The sequence below is a fragment of the Botrytis sinoallii genome, assembly GCF_014898435.1.
Source record: "Botrytis sinoallii strain Bc 23 chromosome Unknown BSIN_032, whole genome shotgun sequence".
NCBI classification, from domain to species: domain Eukaryota; kingdom Fungi; phylum Ascomycota; class Leotiomycetes; order Helotiales; family Sclerotiniaceae; genus Botrytis; species Botrytis sinoallii.
Genome location: NW_024066059.1, coordinates 331769 through 349555, shown reverse-complemented (window position 1 = coordinate 349555; position 17787 = coordinate 331769). Strand labels below are relative to the sequence as shown.

Below are 17787 nucleotides of genomic sequence, written 5' to 3'. Positions count from 1 at the left end.
ACATCAACATCAAACAACATCAACCTTACCTTTCTTATTTGCATACAATTCCTAATTTCTTTTGCTATTAAAGATTCATTCTCTAGATTATTGCTTCTTGCATTCTTCTATAGGGTATAATTATTTGCTGCGAGAATTGCGATTCTGTCTTGTCACTTATCGCGCAGAATCCAATTAATACATCCAACTCAATAGGAATCAGTATGCTTGATCCTCGCTTCTTTGACTGGGGTTTGATTAAATTAATGATCCAAACTATAGGTCAATATCATGGAGGAAGGGGATGTTCCATTGGGAACTGAATCGGAAAGCTTCTCCAGTAGTTTCACTCCAGTGCGACGCGATCAATCAACGTTGAATAACGGCCGACTTGATCAGGATATTGAAAAGGATTGGACTACAGCTCGATGCAATCGTTTATTACGACCTTTAACCTCCCGGATTGCAATTCTGCGTAAGAATAAACAGAGCTCCCTCAACTGTGTAAACGCCCAGCCTAAAAAAGGCAAATCGCTCTTTGATAACAACATCGATGCATCAGACGATCCAATCTGGGGCGTTCGAAAGAGGATCGGTACGACATATAGCGGGAAATCAACCTGTAAAAGAAGAGACACCAGAGGACCGAGGCGACAGGTCGACGTCTCAGAACCTTCTCTCCAGCTACCACCATATGGGAGAGTGGTATCCTTAACTGATCTTTCAACTGAAGATATTGCAGTTCCAACGCCAGTACTTAACCGAGCATGGAGACCATCTGCACCGTGGAGACAAACCAACCCACCCTATCTCCCAATATGGACTATTCCTGAGGATTGCCAACAGAGGAGGCCAAAGTCTATTCTAGCTACGGATGCGCCTATTCGCGCTCGCCCAACAGGCAATAGCGCTCAAGTTTTGAACAAGATGCGGGCTACAATGGGTGCTACTAGCTTTCATACTCTAGAAGGTATTTATAATGGCCTTGATGCATTACTGAAGGCAACACGTTCTACTACACATAAGAATCACAGAAGAGGACCCAAATCATTGCTATCTATGTGCCTCGCAACAGTACCAAAGTGTATTACTATGGAGGAAAAATTGTTATCTAGTGAGATCAAGAATGTAGGTTCTTACTCGGCCATTGAAAAGAGGGATATCTCTACAGAGACTTACGATGAACTCGAGCGGTTATTTGATGTATCTGATCGGGGCTGGAAACACCTTCGAATTCTCGTTCGAGCTCATGGTGTTCAGATAATTTGCGATGCAATTTTGGAAGGGCTTTTGGAATACAACTTTAGTGAACTACTCGTCGATCTTTGTATATATTCAGGACATTACGACGAAGCAGAACTATTACTTTTAAGTCTACTTTCAGTATATAAGCCTCCTGCTCCAAACCAAAGAGCTCAAAATCATGCGTTGCCCGGGCCACTGGCAACGCTTCGTAGCTTCGTCGAAGAGACAGTTCGTACAGGGTTTGCATATCGACAATTCTCCTTGTTAATTCAAAGTGGAAACCTTCCACTCCCATGGGTAGCAACATCAGCATTTGCCCCGGTTTGGACTGGTTTGATGCAGGATTTATCATTGAATCATACGAGAGCAGATGCTACGATGCTCGTGGATGCCATGCTGCCACGCCTTGTAAATTACGTGTCACTGCCTAACTCCTCGACGGATACGGGCTTTCATGAAATATGCAGATCAACATTGTTAAGCCTGCTGACAACGATTACATCTATCATACTCCTCAGTAGGGGTGAAGGGGAGCTTGGAGGCGAAGATGAGGGTGCTGGAAAATTACCGGTGGCAATGGACACACCGGTGGGATATTTGACTCAACATGAAATACAGGAGTTTGACCACTTCAGCATCATTAGCAATACTCATTACAAGCTTTTGAAGAATTGTCTCGAGATCGTCGGGCGTAACAACAAGGAAAATGCTCTCAGAAGTACTATTTTTTCCCTGGCATGTCTAGTGACTGAGCCTAATGCAGACGATATCCCAGATTTCATTATCAACTCTCTGTACGAGACGTGTGTAGAAGACGCAGGGAATACAAAGTCAAATATCGAAGCCCCTTTTTCATTTGTCCAAAAGCCGTTGTCTGCCTACGATGAGGCTGTTAAGTTTTTAACTTCAGTGGCTCGTTGTTGTGGAAAAGGAGCTTCTACCTCTGGTTTCGAACATCTCCAGTATATACATCGGAGACTCAAAAAGGTGAATACAGGTAGAGATTTAAAGGCGAGGGCAATCTGGCACGGGTTTGTTGTGGATAGCGCATTTGCCTTCGCACGAGTGACACCGGGCCAAAAATACCTCGACTACGCGGATTCTATGGATAGCGAGCTCCATGCAGGTGGCTCAAAGAGGCCGGATTTGACGACAACAGAGGCTCGCCGTGAATCAACAAATTTTAGGTGGGAAGAAGGCATAAGCTCTTGGGTAACAACAACACCTGCCACCAATATCAACAAAGCTAAAGGCATGACTACCGATTTTGAGAATGAAGAAGTCGAGCTTGAATCGCCTTCAATTGTCCGCTCACAACGACCTATACGATTAAGTCGAGGAACAAAGAGGAAACGTGATAATATTGAGCACGAACAATCTACCGGGCCAGAAATGCAAGCAGCATCAAGAACTCAAATGGGAACAGGAAGAGGGAACGCCGCATCCTTAGGCATCTTCTATAACAATAGCAGTGACGATGAACTCAGCTTCAGCCATGGATCATTCGAAAATCCTCGTGTTTTGAAAGATCTCGGAAACGCGGCACCTCGAAGTCGATTTAAATTGGTCAATACTAAGCGACAAAAAGAAAATTCACTCACCAGGGAACAGTCGCCATTCAGTGAAGATGAATTGGGTATGTGAGACGGCATATACATCGGCTAAATCTCTATAGCTAAATGGGGAATTGTTGCCTCTCGAGACGACGATGTTTCATGCAACGACTATGGATTTGTAGACCAACAGAGCAGACGACGATTACTCTTGCGGATTTAGTAACTATCAAGGAGCTTTTGGGAAAGTGTAGCGTGGAGTTTCAATGGAGGAAGCTGTGACATCGGCAATTTTCATGCTCCGCCTATAATAAGAGAGCATTTGGCAATTAGATCATCGGATTACTAGAACACGGTTATTATTGCCAAAAGGCAACACGAGTCCTTCATAGGACGACGATGCGACGATTAATGTATGGAAAAAGTATTTGCATGCAAATGGGCATGAAAGCATAGGTGTCTGAGGTTGGCTTGGCGCACGTGGATATGGACGGTTGGATTCAGCTGATCTTTACTGATCAGGAATGCCATCATGATTTGGGTACAATGCTCGGTTTATCTTGTATACGATTGGTGTTAAGGAATGCGTTACGCGTCATTTGACAAAGCGTAGCTTTGGTTGGAGCCGCAAAGGATCTTAGCGATTTGGATGTGTCAATGTCACTGTTGGAAACACAGATATTTTCTGGCATATTTTAATACTCTAATACAAACTTATACTATACATAGGAAGGCTTTTCCCGCCATGCATCTGTGAATTTGTGAGCTGAATTTAATACATTATATTGTGGACATCTCTCATCTAGTATATACCCATTTATCAATGCAGCGGAGGCTCTTCCGGGACTTGTTCCGCCAATTTTATGAGAGGGTGAGCGGGCGACTAGCTCCAAAATACATTTAATTTAGAAATTCATCCCCTCTTCATTGTTGTAAAATTGAATTATGTACAAAGTACGAAGTAGATATTTCAAGGCATCTTCTATCCACTCTCGAAATACCACTGCCTTGTGCGCTACGTAATGGAATATTTTTTGTACCTTGCCCCAGTGTTATGTTCTATTTCTAGCTATGTATGTATCCATTATCCGTTCCGACGTCTCCATTTCGTCTCCATTATTGTCTTGCTTAGCTTTTTTCGAGGGGAATTTGAGATTTGGAAATGAATGAATGCATAGTGAGACTAGGGGTTGAGTTTTGGAGAGCAAGGAATGTAGTGCTTGTCATTTGTCGTTTGTCGTGTCGTTGCTGCCATTGCTGTCATCTGGGCTTTCGATGTAAAAACGGCGGGAATTTCTGGGTTGGTGTTGTGGTGGATTCTGGGGGAATGGATGAGTGTGTTGGATATATGATTATGATGATGGATGGATGATGTATCGTAGAGAAGGTTTCATAAATATGTAGGTAGGGAGGAAGGGGTTTTCCTTGCCAGGGCATATCGGAGGTTATATTTGATATCGGGACCGGTGGGTAGAAGAGTATGTCAATTTCAATGGTTGCATTGTGTGTAGGTAGGTGGTAAATAGACCTTGCTATTGTGGTATGTTGATCGGTTACATAAGGTTACATACATCGTATTCTTTCGACGGAGAAAAGGCAGATTGACTCTCCTCCGTGCGGAGTACAGAGTTCTAGAATACATACCTAGATACCTAGATACGAACGAAATTCAAATATATTACTTTTCAAGATTTTGTAGTTCGTATTGCATTGGGATAATGATATGGGTGGTGGGTATACTCTGTAGATATGGATATGGATACGGATATGATATCGTCGACAAGGAATAAATTTCATTTTGCTGAAACATGTTGGCACGCGAGGCAGGGTCGTTGTATGGATTTCCCTGACTTCATGGATTTAGGGTTCGAAATGACATTCCTGGGTGAGTTTAGATGTTACGGTTTGTTTGTTTGTTTGTTTACGGTATGTGTTGCCTTTTGGAGAATGTATTGCAGCAGCAGCTGTTGCATGTTAATTTCTAGCAAGGGATTTAGTGTGCGATAGATGATGTATTGTAGAAGTTTGGGAAGGAGTAATGTTTTTGGGCTTCTGTTGTTTTGTACATCGTACCGCGAGGCATTATTGAGGGCACAGATTAATTAGATGATCTCACAGGACTTACGGGCTGATCTGTTCGACTGGATTACAAATATATAAAAATGGAATGATGTCTAATCGCAGTGAGGCTTCCAGAGCGAAAGGATTTTTGCGATGCGATGCTACCTATGTATCAGCAGTTAGTCGTTTGTTTTGTCTGGTGACTTGTGAGTTCCTAGGGATCTCTAATCTTCAATGAAGGGGGGCAGAGGAAGAGGCGATGAGGATTTTCGTATGCGGTGGTACTTGATGGCTTCTGTACTTCGTAGGAAGAAACACTTTTATGCGTGATCGCGAAATTGTATAGATTGGCGTGCATTATTGGTGATCTATATTTTGAGTATTCATGTATGCGCGAAAAGATTATGATCTAAAGTCATTTCTAATTGTTGGTAAGGTACTAACACTATATACATTGTAAGGACGATGGACCGACCCGTTCACCACCTGAATGATTATCATGACTATTTATTGCATCACCAACTTTCGACTTCTAGACTCAAGATCTTCTCTTCGACAGATGAACAGATGACCTACAAGGCTATGTAGAGGCTCATCCTACGGATAACCTTCTCTGGCCTCCATCGCGATATTCCCACGAAATCCTAGAGGATACTCTTGGCGCTGAGAGAGATACTGTACGGATTTAATTTGTCAACCTGTAGTCTTTAAAGACTGCAAGGGACCATTCGGGATATTTAATCCTCGCATCGCCAAGCCGTTAATCCACCAACATTAGGGCCAGCATGAGCTAATCTAATAGGGTACCATTATTTCGCAGAATGACATCGCTAGGACACTACCATGTATTGTGCCTCTCTACTTGAAGAATTATTTATCCAATCGAAGAGCTCAATAAGAAAGTTCTTACTACGAAGGTTGTTTATTCTTTCTTCTCAGCTACAAACCGTATCTAGATGCATGCTTTTTTGTTTGACTGCTGACTCACTTAATTTTCGGTACCGAACCCCTGTCATGAGCACATCCTTCTCGTCCCCTTTCGCTTCTTGCATATATTTATGAATTTCTGAAACGATGAACGCAACGCAAATCTCCACATCTACTCGATCGGATTATACCCCCCAATTTACAAACTTATTTGAGCCAATCAGTATTTACTCTGTATGTCATGCTCTTCTATCTCTCAATTTTTACTGAGTGGTCGCCAGGAAGTTAAAGACCTTTCGTTGTTAGGTGAACACTCTAGATGGGTGAGGTTGTGGACAGCCAATATATACACCTACTCAGCCACAGATGAAAGGTCTACTTGGGCACAGATAATGCAAACTTCGTCATCTACCATGGTAGCTAATCCGGGACTATTGAAACGAACGCCAGAAATAACTGCCATCCCATCCATCCTGTGTCACCACCGACCCTTCGGCACTTACATTCATCCTGTCAAAGTATCACAACACTTGGGAAAACATACTACCAATTCATCTATTAATCAATATAAATCTGCATGCTGAAAATTCTTGCAATAACCGCGACATTCTGTGTATCGTGAATTACAATAGAGCACGACAATTATGCCGAGAAATCCAACCTCCACTGAGTAGTTCTCACCATTGTCACTATCTACCGTCTACTATCTAGACATGAGACCAGCTATCGGACCTTCGACCTTCTCTCACCCATCCCGTTCACGATCGTCAGGTCGGATGCCTCAAACTTGCTACATCAAAAATACGTATGTACACCATATTCTGACCAAGACCATTCCTCTCTAAAGAAAGCATATGATTTGACTAAGAACCTATCATCGTCGACCCCATACATAAGACAAGTTACAACTACTGTACCTAAATCAATTCTGCAAGGTCGCCAAGGCCTATCGACATAGAATCTCTGTACCTTGCAGCGGTAGCCCAAACAAGAAGTGTCCTGCGTGTGTTAATCCCCGTCCACACATCATCCAATCCTGTCCTGAACATTGGAAGAGGCAAACACAGCTTGGATCCTTGCTAAACTCAACATACGTAACCCCATCCAATCCATGGTTCATTTTCGAATTGTGAAATCCGAACTTTGGGGGAAGAAAAGAGTTTGTAAGGTTAGGTTTTTGATATATTGACTTCCGTTCCGCCCGGGTCTTCTGGCTAGCAAGAAGAGAAAAAGAAAAGAAAGAGTACGAAAGAGAGTGATTAGATGTTGTAACTCACTCGGTACATATCTAGAGATATCCTTCATTTTCGTCTTCTCCTCTGAAGTGACTGTTTTCTGGTTTTTTCTAGATTTAGATTCTATTTTCCTTCTCAAACAATCCCTCAATTTCGATTCGACTACTTTGTCTAGAAGGTCGTCTTATTCTTATTCTTACCAGGTATTCCTACTTCTACACTGCACATACCGTTGCCCGCTACCCTACCAATATATCTTATATTTTCTATTGTATTCGAAGCGCCCAGGATTAATAAATAAAATTCATTTATTTTTCCCCGCGGTGCATATTCAAGAGGAAAGGTATGTAGGTATCCATCTATCCATCCATTTCATAAGGAATAGCATTCCGAGCAAAAGCCAAGCCTTAAAACATTTTATTCATTTCCAATCTCCTTCCCACCCACCTCCACAAATTTGACTTCTCTAGATTTCTTATTCTCAACTTTTACCTTTTACACAAACACCACCTTTTCTTCGTCGACGTCTGGATAACGCCTTTTTTGAACATTTTTTTTGTTCACTTACATTCCTTCAACCCACTTTACCTTCCTTCTACTTTTCGATATTTCGATATACGCTTGACGATCGATTCTTATTTGTCTTGAATCTGGTTATTCACGGAATCTATCGCCCACTCCGCTCGCTCATTCACTTACGAAATATCTAACGACGCAAGATCGTCTACTACAAACGAAATCACCCCTCGATATTGCAATTTTACATCTCGGGCTGGTCTGAGTTGAACATCAAATCTTATTTATCGATCGATCATTACATACTTCATATTACGTCGATCTGAATACTCCAAATATAACTCTTAAATCTGTTAGATACCTATTCTTCACAATTATGTTTTCCTCTTCGATATTTGTGGCGGTTCTCGCCCTGGTCGAAATAGTGGCTGGTGAAGCACCATCATCAGGAAGTTCTTCAACAACCGCAACCACACCCGCCGCACAGGCTGCTGCCGCCGCTGCAAAGGCTCTCAAAGCCAAAGCCGCAATGTTCAACCAGGATTTTCATGATTACATTTTTGTTGTTCTCGCGGCTTTGATCGGTGGTATGGTTATGTGGAGAGTGGTCATGGAATCTGTCAAATATATTCGAACCATGGCATCACTCAACAACGAGACGCAAAGATATTTCGCTATTCCTTCTTCCGGCTTTGCGAAATTCAAGAAGCATGTTCTTTATGCTCCTGTCTTGAGCAAGAGACATAACAGAGAAATCCAAATGGGGAGAGCCATTAACGTCGGTACTCTTCCTACTAGGTTTCAACTTGCTTTTCTCTTGGCCTATTTTGGAACCAACATTGCTTTCTGTGTTGTTAGCATTACCTGGGATCAGTCATATGCTACCGTAGCTCAGCAACTTAGGAATAGAACCGGTATCCTTGCCGTCGTTAACATGGCAAGTTGGAAGAATGATGGGTTGTTATGTCCATCACGTGCTAATTGTCTTTTAGATTCCCCTCTTCATTATGGCTGCCCGAAATAACCCTCTGATCAACTGGCTCAATTGTTCCTTTGATACTTTCAACCTTTTGCACAGATGGACTGGAAGAATTGTAACTCTTCAAATGATTGCCCATGTTGCTGCTTGGGCTGCCGCCAAAGTTCATACTTCTGGTTGGTCTGCCGTTTGGGCGTCGATTGGCAAGAGTTCTATGCTCACATATGGTGCTATCGTAAGTTGTCTCTGAAATCAAAATCTATTGAGACTTGGACTAAAAACTCGTAGGCTACGATCGCCGCCATTGTAATCATGATCCAGGCTAGCTCGCCTATTCGCCATGCCGCATATGAGATCTTCAAATATCTTCACATCGCACTGGTTATCATTGTCATCATCGGCATCTATTACCACTTGAAGTTATCTGACCTCCCACAATTAAAACTTCTCTGGGGAGCCATTATCCTTTGGGTTACTGAACGCGTCTATAGAGTACTTACTATTGCGTACCGAAACTTCGGAAAAGGTGGATCTAGAACATTGGTAGAAGCCCTTCCAGGAAATGCCGTTCGTGTTACCGTTGATATGGCACGACCATGGAAATTCAAGCCCGGTCAACACGCATATCTCTACATGCCATCCATCGGACTATTCCAATCTCACCCTTTCTCGGTCGCTTGGTCAGAAGAAGCAGAAGATTTATCAGACGAGAAATTAGCCATGAACCGTCAAGATATCCTCGCTATGCAAAAGACAAGCATGTCATTTGTCATTCGAGCTCGAACTGGATTTACTGAAAAGCTTTTCAAGAAAGCCGAGGCTTCCCCAGATGGAAAACTCTATACCAAGTGTTGGGCTGAGGGTCCATACGGAGGAATGCATATGATGCACTCTTACGGCACAGTCATGTTATTTGCCGGAGGAGTCGGTATCACTCATCAAGTCCCACACGTAAGAGACCTTGTTGCCGGATACGCAAATGGAACCGTCGCAGCCCGAAAAATTGTTCTCGTCTGGACTATTCAATCGCCAGAACATCTCGAATGGATTAGACCATGGATGACCTCCATTCTCGCAATGGATAAACGTCGTGAAGTCTTGAGAATTATGTTATTCGTCAGTAGACCAAGATCGACAAAAGAAATCCATAGTCCGTCGGCTACCGTGCAGATGTTCCCTGGTAGACCGAACATCGAGACCCTGTTGGAAATCGAAATGGAAAATCAAGTAGGAGCGATGGGAGTATCGGTGTGTGGAAGTGGTGCGTTGAGTGATGATGTGAGGAGCGCAGTGAGGAAACATCAGTACAATGGAAATATTGATTTCGTAGAAGAAGCTTTCTCCTGGTAGGAGGGAGTCTGGGTGTAGCTTGGGAACGAAAGGAGATCTTCATTCTTTGTATATTTTAGCTTAGGGGTTGATGGAATAGCTGTGGGTCGAAATCGACAAATTTGATTTGGCTGGATATTGGGATTAGGTTCTGGTGAGCTTGTATAGCTAGTGAGCGTAGTTGGAATGCACATATGATTAGACGAATCGTAGTTCATATTTCATTGGAACTCTTATGCTGTGACGCTCTGAGAGACTGTATACATGGCGAGAAACCTTGAGAAATTGGTTGGGACTTTTGTTGGAGAACTGGATTGTTGACTTGGATTTATGTATTGTTCACTTCCAGATCCTTTGCTTCGTTATGAGTGTTGGAAATTGAGAATGAGGTTGCGTCCCCTCTTGTTAATCTGATCGTCGCTCAGGACATAAGGAGTGTAGCGAGGAAACCTCTAGATGCTTCAATATGCAAGTAACAATGAATGTGAAAGTTAGAAATGACAGGGTCTGAACATTCTGATAGATCCTTGAATACCTACCTGTCATTGATCACTCAGCTGATTTATACGAAATTACTCATTGTTGATAAATCATTTGATAAATCATCGATCAAAGAACGTCATTAGCTCCTGTGCCTCTATTTTAACAACCTTGGAACTCAAAGGTCATTTGATCGATTGATTCCCCGATTCATCCATCCACCCATTCACTTATCTCCCTTTACTCCTCACGCTAACAAGCGATAAATCCCGCGATCCCACCCACCCGCACCGCATTCGGATAAGGCGATAAGAGACCACGATAAAGCCTTTTGACAGACAAACAAACATCTCATATCAACATTTGACTTGTCCCTCTCACCTGTTTCCGCCGCGAATACCCAATATCCTTTTAGATTACATACTTTACCTCTCTTCTGGGAATATACTTCCATAGCAAAGTCTACAACCTTGAGACCAGCAGTTGAACACAAATTAATACCACCTGACGTGATTTCCTACCAAACAGGCAAGACGGACGAGAGATAGCAAAGCCTGACGGGACCCGACCGCTTTGGAAGCCTCCTAGATAAAATACAAATATAAATACGCTTTCTGTCCGCGTCTGCTTCGCCTCTTACACTCATCGATTGTCTACATCCTACATCCTACATTATTCGTCGCTCGCAGAGAAGAATAGCATCAAGTCCTCACCTAGGTATCCACATAACCTCGAAATCCGGAGAATATCCCCATCTTCTCCTCCTTCTCGCCTTGACGAACCTCCCTCTCCCTTGTCCCCTCACGACCAGATCAGAAACCAAGAGAAGAACGAAAAGACCTCCAGAAATAAGAAAGATACTCGGAAGACGAAATCATGGGTCTTTCATATAACACATACCTGACCAGTAATAAGATATACGGCTGCAAGAGCTGCAAGACGCATTTGAGTACGCACGAGGAGATTATTTCACGGGTTCGTTTTTTTCTCTTGTATTTCGTTTATGCCTTTCTTTATCAGTATAGCTATAGCTATATCTATCCTCCCTTCCCCGCACTTCCCACCTAGTTCCCAACTTCCAGGCCTCACATCATATCCAAGCTCCTCCTTCCTCCTCCCCTCCCCTCCCACATCCCAACTAACCTCTCCCAGAATTTTCGCGGCCAGCACGGAAAAGCCTATCTCTTCGGCACCGTCGTCAACATCCTCCCCGGCGACCCCTCAGAAAGAAACATGACGACCGGCCGCCACATCGTCAGAGACATAACCTGCAAGCGCTGTAACGAGTGTGTGGGCTGGAAATACGATAAAGCATATGAGGCTAGCGAGAAATACAAGGAGGGGAAATATATTCTGGAGGCGGAGCTGTTGTGTAATGTTTGTTAGTGGGAGGGTGTGGAATTGCAGGGAGAGGAGATGAGAGAGAATGAAGGGGAAGGGAAATGGAAATAAGGAGTCTGGCATTAGGATTTCTTTTACTTTTACACAATCGAACACACAGCGACTACATACATGTCGGGAGTTTAGAATCTCGAGAGCGGGATATGCGATTGGGTTGGGAGTCTGCGTTACAGATGAGCAGGTGTTTTTTTGATTTCCTTTCTTTTTCATGGGAGTGCGTTTATGGGTTTTATTTGGGAGGGGGGAGGGATAGGAATGGCGATACGGATGTGGGATTTGGTTATGAATATGGATACGGTATTAGGAGGTATGCAATTTTCCTGAAACACCAGCTGTTCGCTACTTGAGATACGTACAGAATACTTATACAATGATCTGGTCTGATTTGAATTGACTCAATATAATATGATTATTTAGGGGGGTATTTTGGGTGCTAGGTTATGGATACGGCTATTTATGATGATACCTGCAGATATAGCAGAGGAGTAAAGATAACTATAGTGTGGTTATTGGCGAAGATATTCCGACTAGCACGCACGCTCGCGCCTGAGAATTCGTAGCGGAACGAGCTTGGCCTTGGACTTATAATGGACTAGGCGTATGATGTAATGTGCCTGTTGAGAGCGTTTCCGACGGCTGCATAGTGGTACCAGTATATCCATCCGTATTTGATGATTGCGTGCCCCCCTTCAATATACGATGCCCGGTCTACTTTTTTCAGAACCCCGTGGAATAAATCAAGCATCCGCAGCTCAGACAAGCTTTGAGGGTTTTGATCACAACGACATTCCCCCCTCAGTCGTGAATCATATTCTTCCTTCAAGGGCTTCAATGTAGTGTCTTCTCGGTGTATACCTTAGAAATGATATGATGATCTCGGAAGGTTTGGCAGGGTCGAATCTCGAAGGTTATGCTTTAGACATAACACCTAATATTTCAGCGTTGGACTGTTTGCTGTAAGCCATCTTGCTTGCAAATACAATCCTCATGTCGACAACAAATCTGCCGTGTAAGAACTGAGTTTCCGAGTTGTCGAGTTTTCGGTACATCAAAAGGTGTAAGGCGGCTGTGTTGCTCCTCATTCCATAAAAATCAAATATTCAAGACATCCAGGTGTTTGGATGACTCCTAGAATAGTAATCTATTCAAGCCCCCTTCAATTCTGTCGAGGCTTCACAATTCCATCATGCATGATATAATACACAATCGTACTATCATCATGCAGCGTCGCCAAAAGTATCCTCTTCTGCCTGTTTTCTCCCTGCCACTTCCCTCCCACAATCTCCTCGCCATCCTCCTGAGCATCCTCCTTTCCCTCGGCTCCAGAACCAGGAGGCACAGTCCCCACAGCGTCAAACACCTCTGCAAAGCGTGCTAAACTCCATTTTTCTTCCAGATGCGTAGGCAGGACCCATTCGCGCTCGGGAAATTGCGCAATGGTTTCTCCGGAGGAATGCTCGGCTTTGAGGATGGCGACTTGCTCGTCGGGGTGGATGTAGGCGCGTCGAGGAGGTAATCCGGAGATTAGAGGACGAGGGAGGGGGTGCGAGGTTAAGGGGGAATGTGTGTGGATTGTTAGGGAGGTCCAATCGTGTTGGAGTTGTAGATTTTGGAGAATGGTGGTTGCGAGATGGTGGAGGTAGGCGGGGTGGGTGGTTTCGAGGGGGGTGGGTGTTTGGGAGTTGAGGAGATTCTGGAGGGCGGAATTGGGTGGGAGGGAGGTAGTAGGAGAAGTGGTGGAGGGCATTTTGAACGAATAGAGTTGAGTTCTATTGAGGAAGATTGAACAACTGTGTTGAGAAACTCATTCGCTGTGTTGTATTTTGCGACAATCAATAACTTTTTCTTATCACAAATTTGTAGATGTCTAATTCTTTCGCGGGGCTGAATGAAATTTAGGTGGGGGAAAGTACTATCGTTTAAGGAAGGCGGTCTGTAATATTTCATCAGCCTTATGCAAGGCTAAGATATTAAACTTCTAGATCTTGTCATTGTTCCCTCCGTCGAAATAAAAAGAGTGACATACTTTTCTATACAAACATTCATTTGATACTACCTTTCCGTTTCCTACAGTGGTACATCTGAGCACTTGCTTTGAGCTTTAGATTCTGTTTCAATCATTTCCGACTCCTCAAGAAGATGTATTTCTTGAATACTTTTTGAAAGAGAAATACATACACTGAACACAGAACTTACCCAGCTGAGGTTGCGCATGATAACCACAACAGCCAATAATTCTTAGATAAAAAAACTCTAAGAAGTAATCAAACCTGTGAGAGGCTTCGATATTTAGGATTCTAGATAAAATGTCTGGTTACTCTCATGATATATCACCGGCCTATGCTTTCACTGGTCAAGGTCACCAATACCCGGATCCAGAAGCAAGCCAGAGCCAAAACTTAATATGGCCTACTCATGACTCAACCCCAGCTCAAGGCACTGGTAGTTTTAGCCTAGACAATGCAAGGACCGAATTTGCTGCAGCAAGTACGGAGCAGAGAAATCAGAGACGAGAGCAGGTGGAGGGCGGCGTGGATGACATTCTAGATATGGATCTTGGGTAAGTTTACTTTGGAGGAAGGGCGTGCGTTTGAAATTGGACTGACATTGTTATAGTGGTGATTCGGATGACTCTGATCCTGATTATCGTGAATTTGGTAAAGGAATTCGCAAGATGCAAAATGAGGTGCGCCAGGCTAGACACTTAGATAGTGATGATGATTCCGATGAAGCTCCCGCTGGTCGAAAGAAAGGCAAAAAGCGCTGTGCCAAAGGAGCTAGAGGTCGTAAACCGGGTATCAGAGGTCCACGGAAAGCAGCGGAGCCAACTGGTGATATCAAATTACGGTTAGGTCAAGCCAACCATGCATTCTTGAATGGGCGCTGTGAAGAGGCTAGAGATATAGCTGCGGAAATTGTTCGAATTAATGCAGAGACTTACGAAGCATGGACTTTACTATCTGCTTGCTTCAAAGAATTGGGCGAATACAACTCGGCTGTCAAGGCTCTGATGGTTGCTGCGACTTGGAGGCCGAAGCATCCCGGTGCTTGGTATGCCGCCTTGAATTTTGCTTTGAATGAGACTGGCGATCTAAGATCAGAATTTCTTATCTCTGCTCAATACGCAGCTCAACAAATCCTCAGAGCGGATTCACAAGATCTGAAGGCTCGGAGAATCAAAGCTTCTCTCATGCTTGAGCGAAGAAACCTTAGTCACGCGGCCAAAGAATATGAGATCATTCTCAAGCGTTGCCCATTCGATACAGAAGTTATTCAGACGTTAGCGTCGATTTACGTTGATCGAGGGCAGGTAGAGGTCGCCATAAAACTTTACACAAAAACCCTCGATAAATTCAAGAAAGCCGATGTAGAAATTGACACACCCTTTGGTTGGACAGATGCCTATGCATACGTCGAGCTTTTTGGGCTCATGGAAAAATACACTGAAGGTATCAAGGAGCTCAGGTCGGTAGCTCGTTGGTTAGTTGGAAGAAGTGAAGAAGAATTTTGGGACAAATTCGTTGATGATGATCGAGAGTGGGACGATGATCATATTAGGAGATCTGAATGTTCCCAATTTGATGCCAAGACATTCCCATTAGATACATATGGTCCAGGCTTGCCCGTCGAGCTACGAGTCAAACTTGGACTATACCGGTTATTCCTTGGTCATTATACAGAGGCTATGGTAAGCCCTCTCATTCTCCCTTATGTAAAAGTGTTTCTAACATACCCAGCGTCATTTTAATTATCTTAAAACCTCCGACTATAATGGCCAAAGTCTCATTGAAGAATTTCCTCACCTCTTTGAGGAAGTTGCTGATACTTTGGCCGAAAAGGGTTATAATAAGGATGCTTTGGATTACTATTTACCATTGGCACCAGGCGTTGGTTCCGAAGGTGCTTCGCTGCAATTCAAGATGGGTAAGTGTTGGCTTGGTGAAAAGTCTGACCAAGAGGCCGAACTCTGTTTTCAAAACGCAGTACAAATGGAGGTGGACAATATCCCAGCAAGGATGGAGCTCGCTAAACTTTACGAAAGACTGAACGAAAAAGACCAGTCTTTCATGTATGTCAATGAAATCATAGCAATTCGACGAACACAACGTCAAAATGAGAGCCCAGCATTTGGAACAGGATCTTCCGACTCTGCACCTTCTAAGAAGCCACGTAGAAAACATACGTCATTCCTTGGTATTCGGAGAGGTCAATCTCGTTATGCACCGCGCAGGCTCCTTAATCCAGCCGAAAGGAAGAAGGAAGAGGCCGCCAGAGCGGAACATCTACAGAACCAGTACTCTATTATGAAAACAGAACTTGAACAGATGAGAGCTGGGGATCCAACAGCAACCTACAAGTGGATGGAGGCTGCTGAAGATCTCATTGATGATTTTCGAGCCTTTAAAACTTTTTATCCTTGGGATAAATATGTCAAATTCTTGGGTTATACTCATGACGATAAATTTCAAGCGGAGACAAAACTGGAGACTGATTTAACGGAGATGGCTGATCGCTTGTCAAAAAGTTAGTAAAAACTTCCTAATATTTGACTCTAACTAATGTATTACTGACCCTTTTAGAACTCGGAGCCGATGCTGAGGACCGAAATAGTGCTACATCTGCCAGTATTCCAGCTGATTATCGGGGTATCTCGTTCGGTTCTTGGCTGGATATCTTTCTCGAGTACGCAATTTGTCTCGCGAAGGATGGGCATGATAGAGAGTCATATGAGATTTGCGAGTCCGCTAGGGACTCAATTGTCTTCTATCACAAGCGCGAGGACATGTTCTTGATTCATGTATGCTGGGGCAGTAAGTTCATAGTTTTCGAGAAGTTAGCTTTTACTAATTGTCATACAGCTTGTGCTTTGCTCTGTAATGACGAGGAGATGTGTATCAGAGTGGCAAGATATTTCATGAGAGAATATCAATTCACCACAGATTCTTACAGAATGTACGCAGCCATAGCGAGGTTGTGTCAATCTCCAGTCTCGTGGTATTGTTCAGGTCCCGAACAAAAGTATATGCTTCGTCAAGTCAAGGCCATGGATTTCAATCTCGTCGATAAAACTCGTCGTCAAAGAGGCTATGCAGAGAAAGCCGGCTACACGTCGCAGGACAAGGATGGAAAACCAATTCTTAACGATGATATGGACGTCGCTCTCCTGATGTTATACGGCCATATCCTTTACTCGGGAACAAGTTATGCATACTCTCTAAGTACTTCAACCCAAATTGATATCTTGGACAGATCATTTTGCTAACGAAACAAATCGTAGACTATTTCCTGAGAGCTTATGCACTTGATCCAAATAATGCTATCATCAATCTGAACATAGGCCTTGCTTATGTTCATCACTCGCTCAAGAGACAAGCAGATAACAGGCAATTCATGATCCTTCAAGGTCTGACATTCCTTTTCGATTATTATAACTCACGCAAACAGTCAACCATTCTCGAGGAACGTCAGGAGGCTCATTACAATCTGGCCAGAGTTTATCATATGCTTGGTGTCTCGCATCTTGCGATAAAATACTACCTTCGTGTACTGAAAGAGAACGATGGCCATGAGAGCTCACGAGAAGATATTGAAATTGATACTGCACACAATCTCAAAATTCTTTGTATGGTCACAGGTAACAAGAAATTGGCAAATGTCATAGCCAGGAAATGGCTCGTAATTTAGTCGATTGGATTTTCGCAAATCCTCTGTATGAATGGCACGAAGCGGGCCGGGCGGAAAAGGGGCGAATTAAATAATTTGAGTTTATGAATCCCTCTTCCGGTCCCATTTTATAATCTGCACAATGCAATCTAACTGGAGAATCTCAGTTTTGCAGGACAGTGATCAAGAAGCCCGATGCCGAATTTAGGGCACTATTATAGTAGCCGCAGTGACTCTGCATTAGATGCGCGAAGTGGGTTATCGGGTTGATTGGAGAGTACTAAAACGGCTCGCGAGTCGTGAAACCACTTACATATATCAGCGCAAAACCTCCAACGGGAATAAATTTTAAACTTTATTCCACAAGTTGGTGAACAGACTCAAAAGAATCTTTTGGAAAGTGCAGATTAATTCTCAA

At 43.4% G+C, this 17787-nt stretch overlaps 5 protein-coding genes across 5 annotated transcripts; 4 read left to right on the top strand and 1 right to left on the bottom strand.

Annotated features, from left to right (window-relative positions):
- Positions 1-270: 270 nt before the first annotated feature.
- Positions 271-2868, top strand: EAF02_011459 (uncharacterized protein; the record flags this gene model as incomplete). Its single annotated transcript, XM_038907506.1, has 1 exon — positions 271-2868. The coding sequence occupies one exon, from the start codon at positions 271-273 to the stop codon at positions 2866-2868; it is 2598 nt and encodes an 865-aa protein (XP_038752728.1).
- Positions 2869-7892: 5024 nt separating this feature from the next.
- On the top strand, positions 7893-9845 carry EAF02_011458 (uncharacterized protein; the record flags this gene model as incomplete). Its single annotated transcript, XM_038907505.1, has 3 exons — positions 7893-8453; positions 8509-8730; positions 8784-9845. 3 exons carry the CDS (start codon positions 7893-7895, stop codon positions 9843-9845), a joined length of 1845 nt encoding a protein of 614 aa, XP_038752727.1.
- Positions 9846-11180: 1335 nt separating this feature from the next.
- EAF02_011457 (uncharacterized protein) lies at positions 11181-11690 on the top strand (the record flags this gene model as incomplete). Its single annotated transcript, XM_038907504.1, has 2 exons — positions 11181-11279; positions 11457-11690. The coding sequence occupies 2 exons, from the start codon at positions 11181-11183 to the stop codon at positions 11688-11690; spliced, it is 333 nt and encodes a 110-aa protein (XP_038752726.1).
- A 1171-nt stretch (positions 11691-12861) lies between these two features.
- On the bottom strand, positions 12862-13452 carry EAF02_011456 (uncharacterized protein; the record flags this gene model as incomplete). The annotated part of the gene is made up of 1 exon (XM_038907503.1): positions 12862-13452. One exon carries the CDS (start codon positions 13450-13452, stop codon positions 12862-12864), a length of 591 nt encoding a protein of 196 aa, XP_038752725.1.
- A 559-nt stretch (positions 13453-14011) lies between these two features.
- On the top strand, positions 14012-17390 carry EAF02_011455 (uncharacterized protein; the record flags this gene model as incomplete). Its single annotated transcript, XM_038907502.1, has 6 exons — positions 14012-14265; positions 14322-15393; positions 15443-16229; positions 16286-16516; positions 16565-16924; positions 16984-17390. 6 exons carry the CDS (start codon positions 14012-14014, stop codon positions 17388-17390), a joined length of 3111 nt encoding a protein of 1036 aa, XP_038752724.1.
- Between the last annotated feature and the right edge of the window lie 397 nt (positions 17391-17787).